The sequence below is a fragment of the Castanea sativa genome, chromosome 4 (assembly GCF_040712315.1).
Source record: "Castanea sativa cultivar Marrone di Chiusa Pesio chromosome 4, ASM4071231v1".
Classification (NCBI taxonomy): Eukaryota; Viridiplantae; Streptophyta; class Magnoliopsida; order Fagales; family Fagaceae; genus Castanea; species Castanea sativa.
The window spans coordinates 787,734-810,545 of record NC_134016.1 but is presented as its reverse complement, the minus strand read 5'-3'; the positions used below and the strand labels follow the sequence as shown (position 1 = coordinate 810,545).

The following is a 22,812-nucleotide window of genomic DNA, read 5'->3' as shown; positions in this document are numbered from 1 at the left end:
AAACATAGTCTCAAATTTTCAACTAATAAACATAACTACCAATTGAGTCCCTACACTTCCCGCATGCTCAATTGTATGAGTTAGTTCCCTCCACTTCATGCATGCTCAATTGTATGAGTTAGTTCCCTCAATATTGTGCACATCAAACATAATGGAACTATGTTCCAAATCAATATCAATATCTATATAGTAATATCTAACAATATCAATATCTATATAATTATATCTAACAACTGAAACGTGGCATTTATTACTATTTCACTTCTATTGAGTCACGTCAGTGGCCCTTTTTTCCCAATTCAAACAATAAAAGGAACAAAGAATGCAATATTTCGGATCTTTTTAAATGTCATTTTTACCTGTCTCAGACTAGAATGTTTACTGTGGCTGAAAAAAAAAATGAATGGACTGCCCAAAACTGCCTGAACTGAGCTAATTTTTTCAATTTTATTTTTAAAAAACTGATTTTTTCGGTTAAATCCCAGCTTCAATCACAAGCAGACCGAACCAAACCAAAATCAACCGAACAGTATATATATATATATTATACTTTTTTATACAAGGCTCATCTAATGTGATCCACCCCACATTTTAAAAAAGTCCAGCCCATTTTATATATATATATATATATATATATATATATATATATATATATATATATAGATATATATATATATATATATATATATTATACTTTTTTATACAAGGCTCATCTAATGTGATCCACCCCACATTTTAAAAAAGTCCAGCCCATCAGACTATAAAGATTAAACTAATTAACAAAAAATATGTAGTACTTGCATATTAGCAGGACTGTTATGCAAGCTCACGACATTCTCATTCGAACTGCATCAACAATTCTAATTTCACCGAATCTAAACGAATCAGATATATTGCAAGCATGCGACATGCATGAGCATTCATATGAATTGGTACATCTGTAATAGTTTCTTTCCTATTAACAATAAGAAATAATGGAGAAAATTGGCCCCCTTTCTCACTGTAACAATCTACAAAGAAAAACAATGTCTCATTTAATCCCCTAATTTACAAACAAAAATAAGAACCTTTCTGCAATGTATGGACAGAAGTGAGCAATCTGCTCTAGTCCAAGTAGAAGAGGGTCACGATCTTGCGCATATTTTTGGCCTCTTGACAGGTTTCCATAAGCAACTTACTGTCATGGAATGCAAAGCAAATGACTTGTTGTACATGTGAAATGATATCCATGTTGCACAACCTGCATGATCACCATCAAAGCTATAAATTCCTCTCAGAAACCATATATGAAATTCATAAAAGATTTGGCTGTCTGCCTTACCAAAATCTTGAGAAATGGTTGCACCTATGCAAGGCACTTGCCCATGATGTAAAACTAAATTCAGGTTATGTTAGGGCTTGTCAGTGTATAAGATAGGTTATTTACTAGTCTAGACCAATACAAGTTAGCTATCACTATATTGCAATGAGAAACGTGCTAGATAAGCAAGAATTTAATTCCCAATTCTCAAAGTGGTTTTTGTTTGAAAAAATTGGCAGGTAAAATTTAGCTAGGCTTCTCACGCTAGTTTGTCAAGCTTATAATTATTGCTCATGCTTGGTCATCTAGAAATCTAAACCTCAACATTTTAGTTGAGATTTATTTAAAAAATCTAGCTCACCCACATGGTGAACAGAGCATTGACCAGAGTAGAGTCAGCTTGTCTCATTGACAATTGAAGCCAGTGAGCTTAGCTATGCAAAGACAGCATTTGTTTCAACAATTGCAACAATTTCCATCTAGCAGGAAGACGCTTTACCCGAAGAACTCACCCTGTCCAGCACTAACAAGCAACTTCAGCCTTTTTTCCGAACAGGTGTCCAATATCAGCCACCAACTATAAATTGATATTTTACATGTAGCTATGACAGGTTTCACTTCACACCAAGGATGAATATGGTATCAACCAAGATAAGAGGCCACCAGTAAGATGAGTCTCATTCCTTGCTCATTTATAAAGCATCAGAAGACTACACGAGTAACTGGAGAAAATAAATTACAAACCTGCTGGCTTCTAATAGGGGTAGATGATCATTGTGAGGCTTCTCTATCACATTCTTCACCTGCAAATCCAACAAAAAAACTTAAATTATCACAAAAATAACTGTTCTTCCTTTATCCCTCCCTTTTTGGGTCAGAACAAGAATTGACTTAATAACTGGAACATATATGAACTGTAATTGAACTTCCTAAGAAATACTATGCCTCCATGCCCTTTATCTGACTTCATTTGGTCACTTAATTCAAGGCAAGCTAATTTATATTCATTTAGCAGCCAATGACCAACCAATAATTTGACCTTGCTTCATAATACGAGAAGCATTCTTATGGGGGCATATCAAATGTTTTATACACCATATCTACAAATATTTTATCACCGTCACCCAAGATTATAATATCTAAATTCAAAACAAATCTGCACATCAAGAAGATGCATTATTAAATGCGATGAAGAATATTAAACCTCTCTATCTTCCATTTATTCATATCTATGTTTATTTTTGAGAAAGACGATTGCTAATAGAATATAGTAACCAAAACTCTGGAAGGATCAAACCACCTGGATCACTTCAAAAATTCTGAAACCATAAAAATCAACCAATACAAGAGGAAAATCTACCATTTGACTACTAGAAGCACCCTGTTTCACAGATTTTTTACTAGCAAGTACATCTACTGAGAAATAATTAATAATCTTGACTAAAAGATCTAGATAGTATAGTGTTTCGATAAAACAGAAGACCATAAGACATTAGTAAAATTCCCCACAGTTATTGTTCAGAAACATTTCAAGCCATGTAGTCAGACATACAATATCATGTATTCATGTTTATCATTAGAATTAATGATCTCCAAGAAGAATTCATGCATTGGTAAGTTTCCATACTGTACAACATAATCCTTTTATATTATACTGTACTACAGACTTGATGCAAAACCAAAGTTGTCAATATTGTACCATACAAAACATTAAGCCAGCACGACACTGAAACATATCGGATAAAATACCGGCCTGCTCGGGGGGCTTTTCAGGTGTTTCAGCCAGTACATTAAAAAAATGATAAGGGATTACAAAAAAATGCTATTTGGGCTTAATATATTGGTCTTATAAAATGTGGATTTAACTTCTATGTTTATAAACATGGACAAAGTTTGGCTGTAGCTTTAGGCTACAACCAACAATTTACTAAACCACACTAAAGTGATTGTATACAACCATTTTAAGTAAGTCATGAGTATTGCACATGACATGGACACATGCCCATCTTCCTATTGTTGGTTGTAGCCTTTGTAGCCAAACTTTGTCCTATAAGCATATAAATAAAAACATAAATATTTATATACAATAATAAACCTTTGGTAGGATTCCCTTTTAGAAATTATGAAATATATTGATCAAGCACATCAATTATATTATCTTTGTATGATTAAATGAATGCACCAGGAAACATCCTATTGTATATTTTTTAGATTTTCAAAATTTTTTCAAAAACATATTGTAATTGGTTAGGCTCATTGGTACAACTTGTTCTTTATTTTAATAAATAATTTTATTCACGAGAAAAATCAGGCACATTAAGTATGAAGTAATGCCATAAACTGAGAAACAAACTATATTTGGGTTTATCTGATGGTGTAAGATATGAGAAAAACTAAGTAAAAAATCAAAGTTTACAAAAGATGAAGGACGAACATAATGAATATGTAAAACCAAACACTTACTTTCGATAATAACTCCTGGCTCTCAGGAGGTTGCTTTTTCAAACTTTGAGGCAAAATCACTGTAAGCAGCTCTGGCCTCTCAGCTCTTAAAGCACCTCTGATGACAGCTGCATTAGTTCCAGATGCTCCTGATGTATAAATGTGATTCTTCTGCAAGAAGAAGTTATGCAGCAAATCAGAAACATACAGTATAGAAAATTTTGAAATGCTCAATGTGTACGCACAATGCCACATACAAGAATTCAATTATAGCATCTTACGGTTATAACCATAGCATAGCTAAGAATCTCAATAAGTTCTTGATGCATGAAACCCATATTCCTTGTCCCAAAAAAACCAATAGATCTTGGCCCTTGTTGCTGAATAGCCAATAGCTCCTGCACAAAAAAGCGGAAAAAAGAATAAACATAGAACTTTATGTTGAAAAAATATTCTAGGTACATGTGAAATTAGCTGAAATGAGAAAACTTGGCATGGTTGCAAACTTAGGAACAGTAGGATGTCTACTTCCCTATTGAAAACACAGTCATTCACAAACCCTTTATTTCCTCTCTTTGTGGCATTTAATTGCACTAATTTCCTTTCACACTATGGGAAAATCTGTAGACTTAGATGGACACAGTTTTTTGATAGGTATAATTGAGTTCAAAGTCAAAGTGGACATCCATGTTTACACAGACATGCACACATGAGAGAGAGAGAGAGAGAGAGAGAGAATTGCAACATTGCCAGTGGTGTGTGACATTGAGAGGCAGCTAGCAGGTAAAAACTAACAACACCTAAACCAAATATACACATACAGACACGTGTAAGGTATGAGCTTTTAAAATAATAATAATAATAATAACAATAATAATAACAAATGTATATATAAAGGGCAAGACTTGGACAGCTCTTGACCTCCACTCTGAACCCAGGTCACATTCAGAACTCTGTACCCACCTCCAATCATAGTGTAACCAACCTTTTTTTTTTCTTTTTTCTTTTTTCCCAATGAGATAAATTTTAAATAGCATCCCTAGTGGAAACTAAAAAACAAACTGGAGAACATATCCAGTAGTACAACTTAAGACAGTTCAAGAAACTGCCAAAATGCTCGTTCTGTCTTGAAAGTTGTAAATGCCTAGTTGTCATTATGGTAAAGATAAACTAAGCCAATCAAAAAGTTTTTGTAAAAAGTCACACAAAAGTAAGCCTCCATTTGAAATAATATGTTCAAACTTATATTTCAAACTTTCGTTTATAATTCGTTGTCTGATTTGCTTGATAGATGTAGTTTTCGTACTTCTTAAGCTTCGGTCTGTTCTTTGCTTACCTTAGTACATGCCCTGTGTGCTTTGGTTGTTTTGTTCTTCTTTTGTACTTTTTCCTCTATCAATAAAGTTTATTACTTATAAAAAAATAAAAAAATAAAAACTTATGTGGTCAAATTCATCAGAGACATTAGATGGGACCCTTTCATATTCAAATAACCACCCCCCCCCCCCCCTCCCCGCGCAGAAAAAAGTAAAATTAAGTTAAAATGAAAATAAAGAACATAAATGCCCAACTGCAGAACCATTTTGAAACACAATAATTACATACCTGTAGATAATCTACATCTGGAACAGGTTTAAACTCTGACATCAGAACTGCCGCTGATCCTTCTACAATAGTTTGGGCTTGAGTTGGAATTTGATTGCCAGCCTCTTCATCTGAACCAAACTTGCTAAACACCTTCTCCTCTTCATAGTTCCAATTATCCATGTCTTGATCTCTTCTCATATGTCCACAAAGCCACTATACCAGCAAATAAAAACAGAGCCCCTGGTAGTAAATCATTAGTGAAAACCAACTGCCCACAAGAGTGGTGATCTACAAGTTCAAACTAACATGAGCTTTGATTCATGTTGGTGGTGGAAAGATGGTCATACAGTGCAAATTACATGTATCAACCCTGTTCATTTCAAGGCCAAGCAGGTTTACAGGAAGCTTGATACTTCCCTCTAAGCGATTATGCATTGTAACAGAGAGATAATTATATCTGATATATGCTAAACTAAGCAAAGCCTTACCCAATTGTTTAGATTGACTATATATGAAATCAAACAATAATTTATAGGTGCTCAAACTCCAGACATAAAGGATTATTGAAGCACCATGCAAGCGGATACATTAAGGCCAAATTGACAGGTGCTAAACAAATCTACCAGCTGGTCGTCCTTGATTGAATAAAGTTATGAGCTTCTAACAATTAATTTAAACTGGTGGGAGGGCAAGTCTCCTTTGGGAGTGACTCAAATCAATAATTTTACATTCCTGCAAACCCAACTAGCATTTATGGGGGCAACTTTGGTGGAATTTATCACTTTGGTAATGTTTTCATGGGATTCTTCCCTTTTTAATATGCAAAAAGGATAGATTCAAAGCAAATATAAAAACCGATTCTAAAGCATATTAGAAAAGGAAAATGATAAAGCTACAAAAAATTTACTGTAAAAGGTTTACAATGGTAACATGTCCAACACCAAATATGGAGGGTAGTAATTGATACAAGGCTACTCACCCCATAGAAATATTTTAGTCTTTCCACAAAATACTCAATGTATAAACTATAAAAGCTTCATCTGTATCACTGTATGTATTTTTATAGCAATGCTTTCTAGTCCCCCATCCCCCTTCCCCCCTTCCAAAAGAAAAATCCCTATCTTTCTAATAACTCAGTCCATCAAGTATTGAATAAACAAAATTACCAATCTTTTTTATGTGATTCTCTTACCTGCATATTCACATTTAAAATCTCATATTTAGCACATAGCCCCAGTTCTCCAATGCAAGCTACCATACACTATTACCAATCAACAACAAAACTAAAATATTGGTTCCACCTACAATCATAGGACATACAACTCTCACCAATCTAATAAATAGAAAAGGTACGGTTCTTTTGACATAAAGGGAGGAGTCCAAAAATTACAAAATGCAATGAACGAACATAAATCCAGTATAGCCTATGCCTTCCAAACAAAAGCTAAGGATAAGAAGCCCCCAAGCTAAGAAAAAAGTTACTAACTTTTGCATCCTAAACATCTAAATCAACAAAACCCAACTCCTAAATTCACCTGCACACACAAAGAATACAATGAGTGAGCAGAACCCGTTATAGCCCATGAATTCTAAACAAAAGCTAAGAACAAGAAAGCCCCCCCAGGCCCCAAGCTCCTAAGAACTTACTAACTTTTGCATCTAAAACATCTAAATTTACAAATCCTAACACCTGAATTCACCTACACACAGACAGAATGCAATGAATGAACAGAACCCATTACAGCCTATGCATTCCAAACAAAAGCTAAGAATAAGAAATCCCCAAGCTGATTAAAAAAATAAAAAAAAAGTTACAAACTTTTGCATCCAAAACATCTCAATTACCAAAGCCCAACTCCTAAATTCACCTACACACTCAAAGAATGCAATGAATGAACAGAACCCATGATAGCCTAAGCATTCCAAACAAAAAGCAGAGAATTAAAAACCTCCCAAGCTCACAAAAATTTACTAACTTTTGCATCCAAAACATCAAAATTAATAAAACCCAACACTTTAAATTCACCCACACACACATAGAGTAAGATTAAATACCGTTGGTGTGGAGAGAGATCGTTTGTGTTTTCGAGTACATGTGTGTTGAGAATGAGGGAATGAAGAAGATGAAGGGGAAGAGGGAGAGTGGAGACTGAAATTGGGGCTTGCAGTGTGAAGGGTTTTCAGGGATTTGGAAGGAAAGTCTGATGAAGAACAAGAAGAGGAAGAAGAAGAAGAGAGAGAAGTAGTGGCAGTGGTCAGAGGCAAACACAGCCTTGAAGATATAGGTACAGTCATTCTTTCTTTGCTTTCTCTCTCACTCTCTTTCACTTCACAGCAGAGAGGAACTCCGAATTTTCTTTCCTTTCTTTTGGGATTATCACCAAAAATAATAAAAAGCTTTTTCTTTCTTCCTTTCTTTCTAATCCCTTTTCCAGAGAAGAAAAAAAAAGAGAGAATTTACACGCACACACAAAACACACAAGGAGAGAGAGAGAGAGTGAGGAACAAAGAAATAAGGATGTTTTTTTATTGGAGCAAATGGATTAATATATATATAGTAGTTTGAGATAAATAAGAAAACGGATTCCCTTTTCATGTAACCTTTTTGTTCACTGTTTTTTTTGACTGGTAAAAAAGTGATTTAGGATGGTCAGCTTTGAATCTTTTTACCCATCAAAATCAGCACAAAAGAAGGGAATAAAGATATTTTGATTTTTTTTTTTTTGGAAAAAAGAATGGAATTTTACCACATGATAAATCAAGATAAATATGAAAAAAATACAAGAAACTTATCTTTTCAAACTTTTAATTTAGGGATGTAAAATTTTATATAATTTCAAAAGTAATAAGTTAATCACTAGAAAGTACTGTAAATCAACAAAGGTTTAATTTGTTATTTTTTTTATTAGAATAATTTTGATTTTTAATAACTTCATAGTCACAATCAGAAAAGTGAGATTTGAACTTAAGTGGCTTCGTTGGAGACGCCCAGAAGTATCAGTTGGGTTACAAGACACCTGATAACAATTTGTTATTTTTTAAAAGTTCAAGATTTTAATTTATTAATTTTTAAAATCTTAGGATTTAATGTGTTATTTTTTAAATTATATAGTTTAATTTATTAATTTTTAAAACTTCAGAGTTTAATTTAATATTTTTTTATAGAATATAATTTGTTATACCTTTAAATTATAGGGTTTAATAGAGTACTTTTTATATTATATTTAGTTAAAATAACAAAAACCTGAAATTGGTATAACACTGTGTTAATAAAAAATATATACAAAATACAAACACGAACGAAAGCATTTTTACCATTTGACAAGTTAATAATATAATTATAATTATATTATATTCCATTGCTTCAGTCCTAGTAAGAGCATTCCCATCCGACAATTCCATCATATTCTATTTTACCATCTTAAAAAACTACTTTATTAATTATACAATACTATTTTTCAATACACTTAATATCCTAATTTTTATTTTACCATACTACACATTAAAATAATATATCTACACAATAAAATAATATATCTACACAATAAAATAATATATTAACATAATAAAATAATATATTTTGAAGAGAGAGAGAGAATGAGACAATGGAGAGAGGAGGCAGACTTTTGTAGGTAGAATAAAATAATAATTTTTGGATTTAAAATGTTGTTATAGTACCATTACAATTTTTGGATTTAGAATGTTGCGATGGTACTGTAGTAGTATTTCAAATTTTTTTAACTTTAACAGGCGAGTCGTTGAAGTTTTTTTGTGCTAAAATGGTAAATCTTGGTAAGATATGGCATACACCATCTCAACTGCGAATGCTCTAAGTTCATAATTAAAAAGTGAAACTTTATAAAATTTGGTTTCTCACTAAATACAAGGCTTTCCCTTTTCTTTTTCTTTTTTTAATTAATAGCGAGCAACCTTTTGTTGAATGTAGAACATATGCTAGATAGAAATCGTCCTTTTATTATTATGTGTTCTTTTTAACTTTTTGCAGCGCATGTGGCTTTACAATTTTTATAGCAAATTAGCAATGATCTTACATATTTGTTTGCTAAGTCTTTTCTCCTTGGGTAAAAGAGCCCAACAACGTGTTGTTTCAAATTTTTTAGAAAAAAAAAAAGAAAAAAAGAATTCCATGTTCTAGTCATGTTGTTGGCAACTGAAAAAAGTATTGCAATGATCTTACATATATTTGTTTGCCAATTGCCTTTTTTTCTTGGGTAACAAGAGTTCAACAAAGTGGCGTTTTAGTTTTAGAAAAGAAAATTCCATGTTCTAATCACACTATTTGCTGCAACAACAACAACAAAAGTATTGCAATGATCTTACATTGCATATTTGTTTGTGAATAAAGAGTCCAACAAAGTGCTGATTGAAGTCTTAGAAAAGAAAATTCCATGTTCTAATCATACCTTTTGCAATGAAAAAAAGTATTCTAAAGAGCTTCAAATCATGAGCATATTTTTTATTTTTGTTGGTTTTCTTTTAGAGCAATCCTAGGGTCATAATTTTCTTTTCATATCTTTTTCTACAAAAGTGGTAACAGGACAACATAACTTTACATGGACCCACTACTAACACTAATATTATTAGGTTAATGTCTCTTATACACATAGCACACTTATTGAACTGAAACTATAAGTTAAAGTCACGATTTATGTACAAAAGTGGCGAGTATACGGTTGTGTGTAAGTGTGTGTAATAAACATTGCTCATATGTGGCAATCATAACATATGTGAAAAAATTTGTATCACTGCACTGCACTAATTATTTATTTCTTCTGCCATCTAAAAGAAGAAAACTATTCTGTCTCTGTGTTATTTCAAACTAAAACTGTTTTTGATAATTATTATGTAAAATAAAGTTAGAATATTTAAGGACTCATGATTCATGACTCATGAGATAAGGAACGTCATAGCAGCCTGATCATTTAGGATGCTTCATCGCCTTTGCTTTGGTGTTTAGGTCCAAGGTTCTTAGTACGGCTTCTCACCCACAACAGTTGATTGACTTTTGACTAGATTCGACATTACTAGTTACAGACTTACAGTATCTACATATATTTCCATTAAGCTAACATTTGGCGGTGGTGGTGGTGGACACCAAATTAGTATATTTATATGTTTACTGCTCAAACATACACAGGCACAGCTAGGATATCATTAAATTACAGGAAAAAATGGCCCACTACCACTATTTAGCAAAAAAAATTAGCAATCTACCACTATTTTGGAAATATGTAGTGATGTACTACTATTTTAAAACTTGAGTTTGTGCAACTTGAGTTCTTTGAAAAAATATACTTTAAATTTTTTGGATTTTTTTTTTTGTGGTACCATAAAAAATTTTCAAAATTTTTCCATGGTAATACCATGAAAAACTCAATTTTACCAAACTCGAGTACCCAAAAAGTGGTAGATCCCTACATATTTTCAAAACAATGGTAAATTGTAACATAGTTTGCAAAAAGATGTTTTTTGGCTATTTTCGCCTCAAATTATAAGTCACAACTCAAAAATACAATACCAGTTATACTTTCTGGAAGTAACAAATAACAAGTACCCTGAAAACAGAGATCCACATATAAAATGTTCAGGATGTCACATAAAACCAAAAGAGTAACATCATTAATCAAACAGATGACTTCAGTTTTTTTAGTACTTGAAATTCACCGCTTCCAAGATCCACAATGCAAGGTAGGCACATGGATTAATTGAGCTCAAATCATAGTGTAACATGCATCTCTCCATGATGGCCTTGGCTTTGTGAACAGCTAGATTAGGTGTGTGACATAAGAAAAAGGCATTCAATAAGGAATTAATTAAAAAGTTCTAATTTGTGAACACAAAATGGGATTAAAAAGAATTGGATAGAAGATTTGATGGCATTATCAGAGTATCAGATGGAACATGTCCAGCACAACACCCAATGTTTAAAATAATTTGAAAAAAAAATAGCTAAAGAGCAATTTATACGCACTACATTGCAATAAATAATAAATTGTATGCAGACAAATGATAAGATATTTGGTATCAAATGATGTCATGTTAGCGGTATCACAATCACGTGGTATCATTTGATACAAATGAAGTTTAGAAAGCAGATAAGTACCTTGTGCATATTTATCTAAAGCATTTGTTTTGGCATGCTTTGAGTAATGCCAATGATCATGTGAAACCTTCAAGTTTCTTTATAAAAAATAAGAATACTTTTATCGTTTCTTAATCTATGCACCATCCCTTTCAAAAAAAAAAAAAAATCTATGCACCGTCAGACATTAACATAAATTGCCCTCCACCAATCCATAAAAAAAAATTATAATAACAATATGTTATGATTCGGATTTCAGACAAGGATGAGACCATTCTGCGTAAAACACCTAAACTTGTGGGAGAAGATAAGCATGCTGCATGACCAGATAAGGAGTTATCAATAAGTTCCATCCAAATTTATTGCTATCCGATTGTTATTCCCTTGTTATTTCAAGTTGTTGATTAGGATTAGAATGTTATCTCATTTCAAGTTGTTATTAGGATTAGTTCATTATTTGAATTTGCTGCAGAACTATTAAGTTGTAATTTGAATTTCCTAGTTGAGCATTCTGCTTGAGACTATTTAAGAGCATAAGCAAATAATAAATGATCAAGCTAAGTTTACCCCAAATTTCCCTTCTCTCACCCCCATTCAGGAGATTAGCCATCTCTAAGACCAAACTATCATTTCAGTTTTCCAGTTCATAACACAATATAAATAAAATAAAAACCAACAAATAGGCCTCGTCTGGTAGCAGTGTTTGAGTACTGTTGTTCAGTTTTCAATGTTGTGAAAATATGTGTTTGAGTGTTATAAAAATACATGTCAGTTGTTTTAACACTGAAAACCGATGTTTAAAAGCAGCTACCATACAACCCCTAAATAATGGCTCCTTAAAACACCAAATAACCCCTAACATTATAGTGAATAAACTAGCACATCATTAAATAGCAGAAGAAGAGCAGACCTGCCATTAGATAATGCTTGAAGTTGAAACACGGAGCACGGGGTGAGTTGATCCAAATGATACCTCTTTGTGCCTTAAAGTGTATGGGGGAAATACGGGAGCCTTAGTTCCAAACATGGGGAAGAAATGGAATATTTATGTAGTAATATTTATAACTAGTTCAAAATAAAAGCTGAAACCTAGCATTTAAACTGAAAGTTTGAAGCAACAAAACATGAAATGTATCAAATATAGTCAAAACCCATGTAACACAAGGCATCAACTTAGTAAAATTTTAAACAAAATACTTCAAAAACTATGGATTAGGAATCTCTGGTACGCCAACTCCACAAGTCTCAGGAGCTCTCTTGTAGCCTGTAGGTACCCGAACACTCAAAACCCCATCATCCACACTGTATACAGCTCTACTTTGATCCACATAGTAGTCACTTGGGATTTTTAGTTTCCCTTTATAAACACACTTCTTCTACTTTCACTCTGTAATTCTTGCGTCCAGAAGAGTGATATTGGGTTTCAACCCAACAGTGAAAATCGCAACTAAATTCAAATTCTTTTGTGGTTGTACACAATAAGTCACCTTTACTTTGTGTTCCATTTTTGCGGCCTTCATTTGAACAAGATAAAAGGAGATCCTTGCAATTCTCGATGAGGCTTACAGTCAGAATTAAGAGGCTTGCTCGGCCTGAACAACAAAACAAGACCAGTGAAAGATGTTAAGAACAGTGATTATCACACACTAGCAATTGTACACTATTACTGTTCACATTTTATTATGAATATCATACATGCAATTTTGGATATAACGTGTATTGAGTGTACATTGCTAAGTGTTAGTTTGAATACGTTTTCTGTGTGTATGTGATTTAAACCGTGGGTCCGTGCACTATTTATAAGACCCATAAGTACAAAATTCAACAAAATTTTCATTAAAACTGAGTCTCACGACACTATTCACACATTTAAAAATGATTTTGTTACAGTATTTTCAGTTTTCATTTTTCAGCAATAAGCGGTATCCAAACATACTCTAAGTGACCGTTTGGATTGCAATGAATATATGTGCATTTGCGTTTGCGTTTTTTAGTGGCCCCCACAGTACTGTTCATGGAGCTGCAACTTGTGAAAACCGCACTATTAAAATTTGCTACAGTGTCCTGAGCCATACAGCTGGCCTACACCTTTTATACTTTTGTTCATTTAAATGTACCTATTCTACCTTTTTCTGGTAAAAAAAAAAGTTTTCTTAGGTTTTTTTATTTTAAAAATTATTTTGTTACAGTATTTTCAACAATAAGTTTTCAGTTTTCAGCAAAATAAGCGGTATCCAAACAGACCCTAAGTGTGAGTTTGGGAAGCGCATTTTGCGTGTTTTCCAGCGGTTGCGTCTCTGTTAGTGGGTCCCGTGCACAATTCATGGGATCCACAAACCTCTTTTTTCAATAAAATTTTCATTAAAATTAGGTCTTACGGCACTATTCACACATTTAAAAATTATTTTTCTTTCAATTTTCAGTTTTCAACAATAAGCGATATCCGAACAGGCCCTGAGTGTGTAATGTGTATCAGGATTTTTGCACATATGTTATTAAGGACAAAACTTACATACAGTACCTTAGGTGCTGTTTGTTAGGTTCCCCTCTTAAGATTCTGCCATGTGGCTACTTAACTTAAAAAATACACTTCCATTAATGAGAAAAAAGCCATATGGCAGAATTTTAAAAGAGGAACCTAAGGAACAGCACCTAAGTACTGTACCTAAGTCTTGCTCTGTTGTTAATATAAATTTTGTTGTACTTTTCACCGGCTTTCTATGCAACTAAACATAATATTAGTTGTTTCATGTTTTACTTACCTTCGTACTTGCGAGAAGCATATTGTTTGAAGAGGATGTCCACTCATGTGCAGGGACTTGTGGTCGATATTATAAGAACTTAGATTATACTAGAGAAAAATTTTCATCTCAAGTAAAAAAAAGTGTCTCAAGCTGTTAAATGAAAGAGTTCACAAGCCACAACACACTTTTGAAATAATAATCTATACTGTTTATAAAAGGATTCTCTTTTTTGGACTGAACTTTTATATGGTTCATAAATATCCATAAACCTTATATTTAACCCGGAGAAAACTTGAGAATAATCTGGTAAAAATATATCTCTAATACTACTTAAAATACTTACAAAATAAGACACTCTCCTATTAATCCATGTTTTGAAAATAAACTTATCCAAAATTTTAAAAAAGGAAATTATGACACTAGACCAAAAAAAAAACAAAAACCGCATCGCAGGTGCAAAAGCGTGTGATAAAGCTAGTAATAATAATAAAATACTTAAAAGGGTTTTAATTGGGTACAATTTTTATTGACCCAATATTTTGAAGATCTTCTTAAAGGTAGATAGAGAGTAAACAAGCCACTCTTTTTCTTTTTCAATAATTCAAGACACAAAAATTTTCACATTTTTTTACTACCAAGATGAAATGCTATAATTGGTAGCAGTAGTAAGAGCATTTGAATGCAATATTGCTTCAGTGAACTAATCGCAAGCAAAACTTATTAGGCCAATAATTATGAAAAAAAAATTATAATTTGTATTTCTTGTACTTCTCTCATTTTCAAAAGATCAATTTTCGCCACAATTTTTTGGGCCTAGGCTTTGAGCCAATCCTCATTAGAAGAGTAGGGCTTAGTTTGATTTTGACCCAAAGTTAGGGAGTTTTTTTTTTTTTTTTTTTGGAACAAGACTCCATTTACCATGTCAAATAGAAAACCTTGAAAATATAGGCCAAAATACATCATCAGTCTTTGAAATTTACTTAGTGAACGCAATTAATATTGATCCTTTAGTTTAAAAAATAAACAATATTAGTCTTTTTGTTAACCAACATTAGTGCAATGCCTACATGGCTATCAAAAAATAACGTGGCATCTTTTTAAGTTAAGTGATGTGACATTTTCTTCCATTAAAAAATTACAAAATTGAATTGACACATTAAAAACCCACGAATGATGAATCCCACAATGGCCCAATTCGGTAATACCTAGTGTGATTTGGGTATATGAATTCAGAGAATATGAAGCCATCACATTCTTGAATAACCAAGTGGCTCAACATTAGCAGACAAAAATGCATACAAAAAAAAAAAAAGGTCTTATCTAATCGTCTTATAGTACTTCTTTGAAGGTTAGATGAAGATGGAACAGTTCAGAGTACAAGGGGGTAGTTCCATGCATCCCTATCACCCAATGCAGCAAATAAATTATGAACGTCATTGCAACAGGAGATAGCTTTATGTAGTTAGAAATTTGGAATTCTCTTAAAATTCTATATGATCTTCCTGTCACATGATGGCCACTAAAGCTCTAATTTCAAAGAGAATAACAACCAAATGACGTTCATTATGTAGCAACAAGCATCAGTACAACGGGCCGTGATGTAACAAGCTGGGCTACCATATAGAACCAATATTTAATGTATAAGAAAGGAGAACAGGCTGTCCAGAATAAGATCATATGTCCCATCTTTTTTTGACCCGGAACATCAAGGCTGAAGATCCAATGTTGTCTTGTGGCACTTGGAGCATGAATTGAACTTTCATCTTCATTGGAGCCGTCTTTGCTTTGCCACCTTCATCTCCAACCTGAAACCAGATCATTATAAAGCCAAGCAAAACTTAGTGCAATGTTCCAGACAAAAACAACTCTCTTACAATAAATTTAACTAATCTATAATTGTAGAATTGATAAACTCGTTTTGCTATATTGGAGAATGTCTTATCAAAGTATACAGTGAAGTGATGAAGAAATAAACACATGGTCAAAGCTATCCTACTCTCTAATTACAACTTAAGCTAGTGATTTAGAAGTATATGAGCAAAGCAATCTCAACCATCCATTAAGCTCACTGTTCTTTGGGTGCTCATAAAAATAAGCCAATGATCAAAAGACACCAGAAAATAATCCTTCAAAAGACCTGACATTCCTGCACCAAATAGCTCATAACAAGCATGCCTATGGTGAGAAAATTATCAGCTGTGAAATCTTTATACCACCCAACTAATTAAAGATAAAGAAAAAGATTTGTTTAATAACAGAAGCAATGAAGCAAATAGGAGTACTTACCCAAAGAGAGGCCCAGCCAAGGCGCACCTCTGAATCATAACCAGCTTTAAACTTGAAGTCTTTGCCATGTACGTGCTTGTACACAGCACTCCAGTAGTTGGAATCAAAATTGTACCAGTAGCTGGCCATTGAATGATCAGAACAAATCATAAGTTGCAAAATAAGCTGGAAATAGATGAATGAACGAAATGAAGCCTAGCAAAGAATGAAAACCTGTATGCATTCTCTCATGCCCTAAAAGGTTTTGTATTCCTAACTTGTGTGCAACTTTAACATGGTTCTAAATGTTGAAACAATATCCCCCAAACCCCCCCTCCCCCCTTTTTTCTGCTTTACTGAATTCTTAATTTTTTTTTTTTTTTCCAAATGAGTTTTTATAGGCAAATATAACACAAAATTCCAAACAGGATTGAACCCATGACCTCATCCTCCACCCCTTATTTTATGGGGGAGGACATGACATTTGGTGATTTGGTCTAAAGACCATTGGTGCAGAATTGTGTCAGAGCATGTAAATATTATAAAAAGGGAAATAAGAATGACAAAACGCATCCATCACTCTTTATATCTAGAGGCATAATTTGCATTCACCATTTGATAGTCTTTATAATAGATATTCACACCAATTATCCACATGAAATAAATAAAATAGAAAATAGCAAATAAAAGCCATTATACACACAATTTAGCAATCCACAATTTGAGAGGTGAATATAATTACTGGCCATGTCAACAATAACAGATGGGCATGTAAGTCATATGTGTTTGGCATTGCCACAAAAACACACAATTCTGGTACTTCTAGGCTTCTACCCAACATGTTTCACTAATTGTTTCACACATCTTGTCGTTGCAATTTATAAACAGTGGATGGTTTCCATGGAAGATTAATCCCATTGAAGGGCACTCAAGGCCAAGGACCATGTGATGCTTTTCAAGTGTCACCAACCCCTTCATGAGAGAAATACTTGGAGCTAAAATTGGTATGGCAAGGGTTTTGATATTATCCCAACATAAGCATCATCTTGTAAGCTTGACTATGAGGGTATTAGTAAGCTGGATATTATAAGGTAACCATGCCACCTGGAATTGCTTGATTTATTGATTGGGCAGATTTGGTTTTGGTGAAAAATGGACAAAATGGGTGTGGTTTGCGTTTTTAATGTGTGGTTTTCTAACTTGGTTACTGGCAGCCCAGCTGATCCTTTGTTTTTTCATTAGTTCTAGAGAGTTGAAATTAATTAAAAAAAAATCCCTTATCACTACTCTTGTTCATACGTTGTAGGATGATAAATAGTAGAGGAAATAGGGGAATTTATGGAGATATTCCATACACTATTTGTTAAATAGTAGATGACATGATTTTATTTTATGGGCAGATTCTGAAAAACATGGGTATATTTGAAGCTAAGGGGATAATATAAGTGAATTGGTAGTTTGGTACCAGTAGGCAATATTGAGGGAGTAACAGAATTAGCCTAAGTGCAGGGCATTAAGGGGTAGTTTGGGCACACACATAAAGGGGATTGCTAAATAATAGTTAAATGAAAATTTATTATACTCCATGCTGCCCCATTATATTTTTTACCTTTTTAGTTCGATACAAGATGTTTCAACAGAGAAAAAAGAAGTCCACCATTACAATATTCAGTTTGCCTGTGCTTTTCAAGATTGAGAATTACAATCCAAAGCTAATATTTTTGACATCTTGTATTCTAACTTCCCTTCTGGTAGAGGTGAGGAGTGAGGATAAAATGTCTTGGAGGTTAACATGGTCTAGAAAATTTGAGGATGGGTCCTATTATGATGCTTTGAGAGAGCCTGAGGCCATGAAATTCCCTTGAAAGGGTATCTGGGTGTCAAGATGCCTTGGAAAGTTTCTTTTTTAATTTGGACAGCCACATTGTGAAAGATTTTAGAAATACACTTATCTCCAAAAGAAGAATGCTATATATTGGAATTCTATAAACAGAGGTAGTGGGGAATTAGTTTGTCACCTTTTACTCAATTGTTTGATTTGCAAGAGAAACTTGGTCATTTTTGTTTTCCTTATTCATTGTCTCTTAGGAAGCATGATGTGCTTGTGTTGGCAAAGGTGGTTTGGTAGCCCATAGCAGCATAAAGATTTGGAGTTTTTTTTCCTTCTAAGTAATGAAAATGATTTAGAGAGAGTTGAGTAGTAGGTCTTTTGATGGTATTGAACTTCTGCAGCATGTTACCAGATCTTTTTTTCTTTTTCTTTTTTTATCATTATATTATTGGATGACTGCTGCCATGGACTGTGATCTACACGTTTCACACACTTTTTGTTTATTCAAGCTTTATTCTTCTTATTTTTTTTAATAAAATTATATTACTCAATTATTAATTGACGAAAAAAAGACAGAGAGTTGTTTGAGATAGTTTGGTCATATTCAGAGAAGAGTGACTAATGTACCGGTAACAAAAAGTAAGTTGATTTAAGTTGAGAGAATGAAAAGGGTAGAGGAAGACCAAAAATAGCATTAGTAAACGTAAAAAAGGATATATCAATTAAGAAAGTTTAAGAAAGTATGACTTTTGATAGAATAGAATAGAGGAAAAAAATCCATGTGGTCAACCCTGGCTAATTTGTTAAGGATCCATAGTCGACCCCAAAAATTTGGGACTAAGGCAATGTTTTTTTTTGTTGTTGTTGTTGTTGTTGTTGTTGTTGTTGTGTGTTAGTAAACCAAAAAAAAAAAAAACACCTAGGTAAGAGTTCCAATACAATAAATTAAAACCAAACTAAAATAGTATATATCTAGTTATAAATTAGACCAAACCAATCAATCATGGACCACAGAACAAAACATTTCAAGTGTAGAGAGAGAGAGTCTTCCTAACCTCAATTTATCTGAAGGACCAAACCGGCGCTTGAATGCAAATGAACATACATTTGAAGGTAAAGAAACACTTGGGATGAATGACAATTGCTCATCCTGCAGTAAATTCAAACTTTCATCAACATAGTCTGAGAAATGAAACATTTAAAAGATCGAGAAACAAACAAAGAGCTAAATTCAAACAATCCCAGCATTAAGGAACTATAGAATAGCAAAAGTCTAGTCATCTATCACATGGAATTAGGCGAAAAAAGTCAAGTGAAAGATAAAATGCAAAGTGCAAACCTTGTAGGCATATCTTAGATTCACATCTTCATCCTTGTATTGAGCAGTGCAAACTCCATTCAAAATATGGCCTTTAAAAATCCCATTCACAGACAATTTTCTTTTGACTTCCTCCTCTTCTCTTTCTTCTAATGATACTTCACCAAGGGGAAATTTAAGGGTTGCTCTGGGCTGCAGTATTCAGAAGGTAACCATGGTCATAACTCCTAAAGATTATTAGGACTTCATTTGGAAATATAAGCAGAAGAGGCATTGCACTTGATACTGACTGAAATGGTGTTAAGGGTTATACTTTATACTCAGCAAATATACAATATTTGATAAGTTTTGTGTGTCTATATATATAAAAGGGGGAGAGGGGGTTGGTATACAAAAGGGAAAATTGAAGAAAGTACTTGGCTAGCAGATATATATGGAACAGCCAAATAGAGTTGAAATTCTATGTCACATTATAATGCCCCACAAAACCAAAACTCCAAAACTTGGCTCAAATGAGAAAATGACACAACTTTTAACTCTTAAATGCGAAAGATAATACTCACCACACTAGATGGGACTGGAGATGTCAATTCAAATGCATAGCCAGGATCAGCAAGGTTTGCAACCATTGACAGCTCTCCTTGATGTGCCTAAAAGTTAATGACATGTTAAAGAGATGGTAGAAGAGCATAAATAGATTAAATAAATAAATATATAAATTACAGGCATCCATGCAAAATGAAACAAGGAACATAACATAAAACAGCAATATGAAGTACTACACCTATGTTTTCCTGAAATCATAGCTCCTTATAAGAAAGGAAAAATCAAGCTTCAAACATCAAACATCCACGACAATACATTGAATTTTGACTATGAAAAGCTCTTGAAAATGAAGCACCAATGTCAAACAAATCAGAACCACGTCCTATTGCATTACAACATTATTAAAGAAGTGAATTCGGTCATTAGGAGTTCCAAAACATTTGAAAGATCAAAGTGACAATCAAAGCCTTCTTCACTTCAATCCCAAAGATGAATTTCACCCCAAACAAACAGAATTCATATTTCATAACCAAGCATCAACAAACAACACTCTGAACATTTGCATCTGAAACACTCCAAAACAAAGAAACCCCATCTCCCAAAAGCACCCAATATAGCAAAAAAAACCATACCTTTAGACGTGCAGGAGTGAAAGAAAAATATGATACATGTAGATTGAGCCAATAAGAAAACAAAGAAAACCCACTTCCCAAAAGCACCCAATATACCAAAAAAACCATAAATTTAGACATGCAGAGAGAAAGCCATTCGAAAATAAAGAAAACCCATTTCACCAAAGCACCCAATATACCCAAAAAAACCATAAATTTAGACAAAGTTGAGCAAGAGGGAGAGATAGAAAGGAAGGACCTTGACATCATGGAGAGCACGAAGCTGCAACCTAGAGCCGAGCTGGAGAGAGGATTTGAGGAGAGCATTGAATTCCTCAAAATCGTAGTGAACAGAGAGGTGTTTGGTGATGAGGCTGAGTTGGGGTTGGATAATCTCGCCCTGGCTATCGTTTTGGAAAGAGAACTTGAGCTTGGCCAAGTTGTCAAGGAACTTGCAAGAGATTTTGTGGAAGAAGAGGAAGCTGTCACTGTCGAACTCGGTGGTTACTCTCAGGGGGGGCCTCTTTAGAGGAGGGAACGTGAACTTGCAGGGCTGTGCTTGTGGTTGTGGTGGTGGTGGTGGTGGTGGTAGTGATGGAGGAGGAGGAGATATTCGTGGGACCAGCTGGTTGGGGTACGGGGGAGGTGGGTCTGATGGTGAATCCACCATTGGGTTTGGTTTGGTTTGGTTTGATTTGGTTTGGTGTATGAGAGAGAGAGAGAGAGAGAGAGAGAGAGAGAGAGGTTTGGAGTGAATTTGAATTATGTTATGAAATGGAAGTGAAAGGTGGGTGAATGTGTGAGTGACTATTGGATTTTGGAATATCGGTTAGTGAGTAGAGACTAGTAATAATAGTGTTTTTTTTTTTGGTATTTTATGGGGTTGTGGTTTTTGGGCGGAAATGTAGATGAGGATGAATGATTTCTCTTCTTTTTTTTTTTCATTTAATTTTTTCTTAACTTCACGTGTACTTTTTTTTAAAGAAAAATTTAATTAAGTTGGTAGTAAGGGAGGGGAGATTAGGGCTTTAAACCACATGTATGAAACATAAAAAGGGAATGTTGTTACCATTGAAATATCGTTTGAACCCTAAACACATGTATTTGTGCGTAGGGAGATATATTTTGTTTATTAGAGATAACAAATGTAAAATCAGTTATCTGAATGGATTTATTAGAGATATATGCTGAGACATTTTCTATTAATGACGTGTTACAATGTACTTAAATTTTGTATGCATGGTTTAAATAAACTAGAATGACAAAAAAAAAAATGTGGCTAGGGATGGCAATAAGACGAGGTTAGAGCAGAGTAAGCTGGGATTTGGTGCAAGTTGGAAATATTTTAATAATACTAATGAGAATGATAAGACATTGATGAAACAGAAAGAAAAAGAGCTATTGTGAGAATATTAAGAAATTAGAAGAGATAAAAGTATTTTAAAAAATGTAAAAGAATATGTTTATTAAATATAAATTATAATTAGGATATGCATAGAAAATATTAAATATATGTATAGATAATTTAAATATATATATATATATATATTAAATAACTAATGCATAATCACCGCAAGTTAGAGTAGGATTTTTTTTTTATTTTCAATCCTTGATGTAGCCAAATCTTGAGAATTTATAGCGACCTGAAATTTTGAATTAAAAATTGATTATTGTTGCTATTTTGATTTTATTATTATTATTATTATTATTATTATATTTATGGCAAGGATTTTAAAATTTGAATCTAGCAAATAGCTTTAGATTAGATACCTTTTTGACTTTTTATTAAAATTTTGAAGAAAGCAAATATTTGGAATGTATATAATTATATCTTGATTTGGTATATGAGAATTTCAACTTTTGAAATCATACAAATATGAAATGGTTAATGTTAAAAAAGAGGGAGAATATGTCAAAAAAGAATAGGAAATGTTTAATGTTTAATGTTTAAAAAGATGGAAAATATGTAAAATATGTAAAAAAAAAAAGTGGCCCATGCAGGTCTCGAACCTGCGACCTTCGCGTTATTAGCACGACGCTCTAACCAGCTGAGCTAATAGGCCAT

General features: G+C 33.3%; 2 protein-coding genes and 1 non-coding gene across 4 annotated transcripts; all 3 read right to left on the bottom strand.

Annotated features, from left to right (window-relative positions):
• Positions 1 to 864: 864 nt before the first annotated feature.
• LOC142631886 (uncharacterized) lies at positions 865 to 7,849 on the bottom strand. Of its 2 annotated transcripts, none has more exons than XM_075806225.1 (6): positions 7,385 to 7,849; positions 5,348 to 5,542; positions 4,024 to 4,140; positions 3,764 to 3,913; positions 2,045 to 2,103; positions 865 to 1,240 (listed from the first exon to the last, which is right to left on the bottom strand). In XM_075806225.1, the coding sequence occupies exons 1-6, from the start codon at positions 7,622 to 7,624 to the stop codon at positions 1,105 to 1,107; spliced, it is 897 nt and encodes a 298-aa protein (XP_075662340.1). In that variant the 5' UTR covers positions 7,625 to 7,849; the 3' UTR covers positions 865 to 1,104. The 2 variants fall into 2 exon arrangements, with proteins under 2 accessions (XP_075662340.1, XP_075662341.1); XM_075806226.1 differs by having other exon boundaries at positions 5,348 to 5,569; positions 7,385 to 7,523.
• Positions 7,850 to 15,492: 7,643 nt separating this feature from the next.
• Positions 15,493 to 21,566, bottom strand: LOC142631675 (outer envelope pore protein 37, chloroplastic). Its single transcript, XM_075805904.1, has 6 exons — positions 21,007 to 21,566; positions 20,154 to 20,240; positions 19,612 to 19,782; positions 19,328 to 19,422; positions 16,463 to 16,583; positions 15,493 to 15,981 (listed from the first exon to the last, which is right to left on the bottom strand). Exons 1-6 carry the CDS (start codon positions 21,415 to 21,417, stop codon positions 15,850 to 15,852), a joined length of 1,017 nt encoding a protein of 338 aa, XP_075662019.1. The 5' UTR covers positions 21,418 to 21,566; the 3' UTR covers positions 15,493 to 15,849.
• A 1,170-nt stretch (positions 21,567 to 22,736) lies between these two features.
• TRNAI-AAU (transfer RNA isoleucine (anticodon AAU)) lies at positions 22,737 to 22,810 on the bottom strand. Its single transcript has one exon. It is a non-coding gene; the product is annotated as a tRNA-Ile (tRNA).
• Between the last annotated feature and the right edge of the window lie 2 nt (positions 22,811 to 22,812).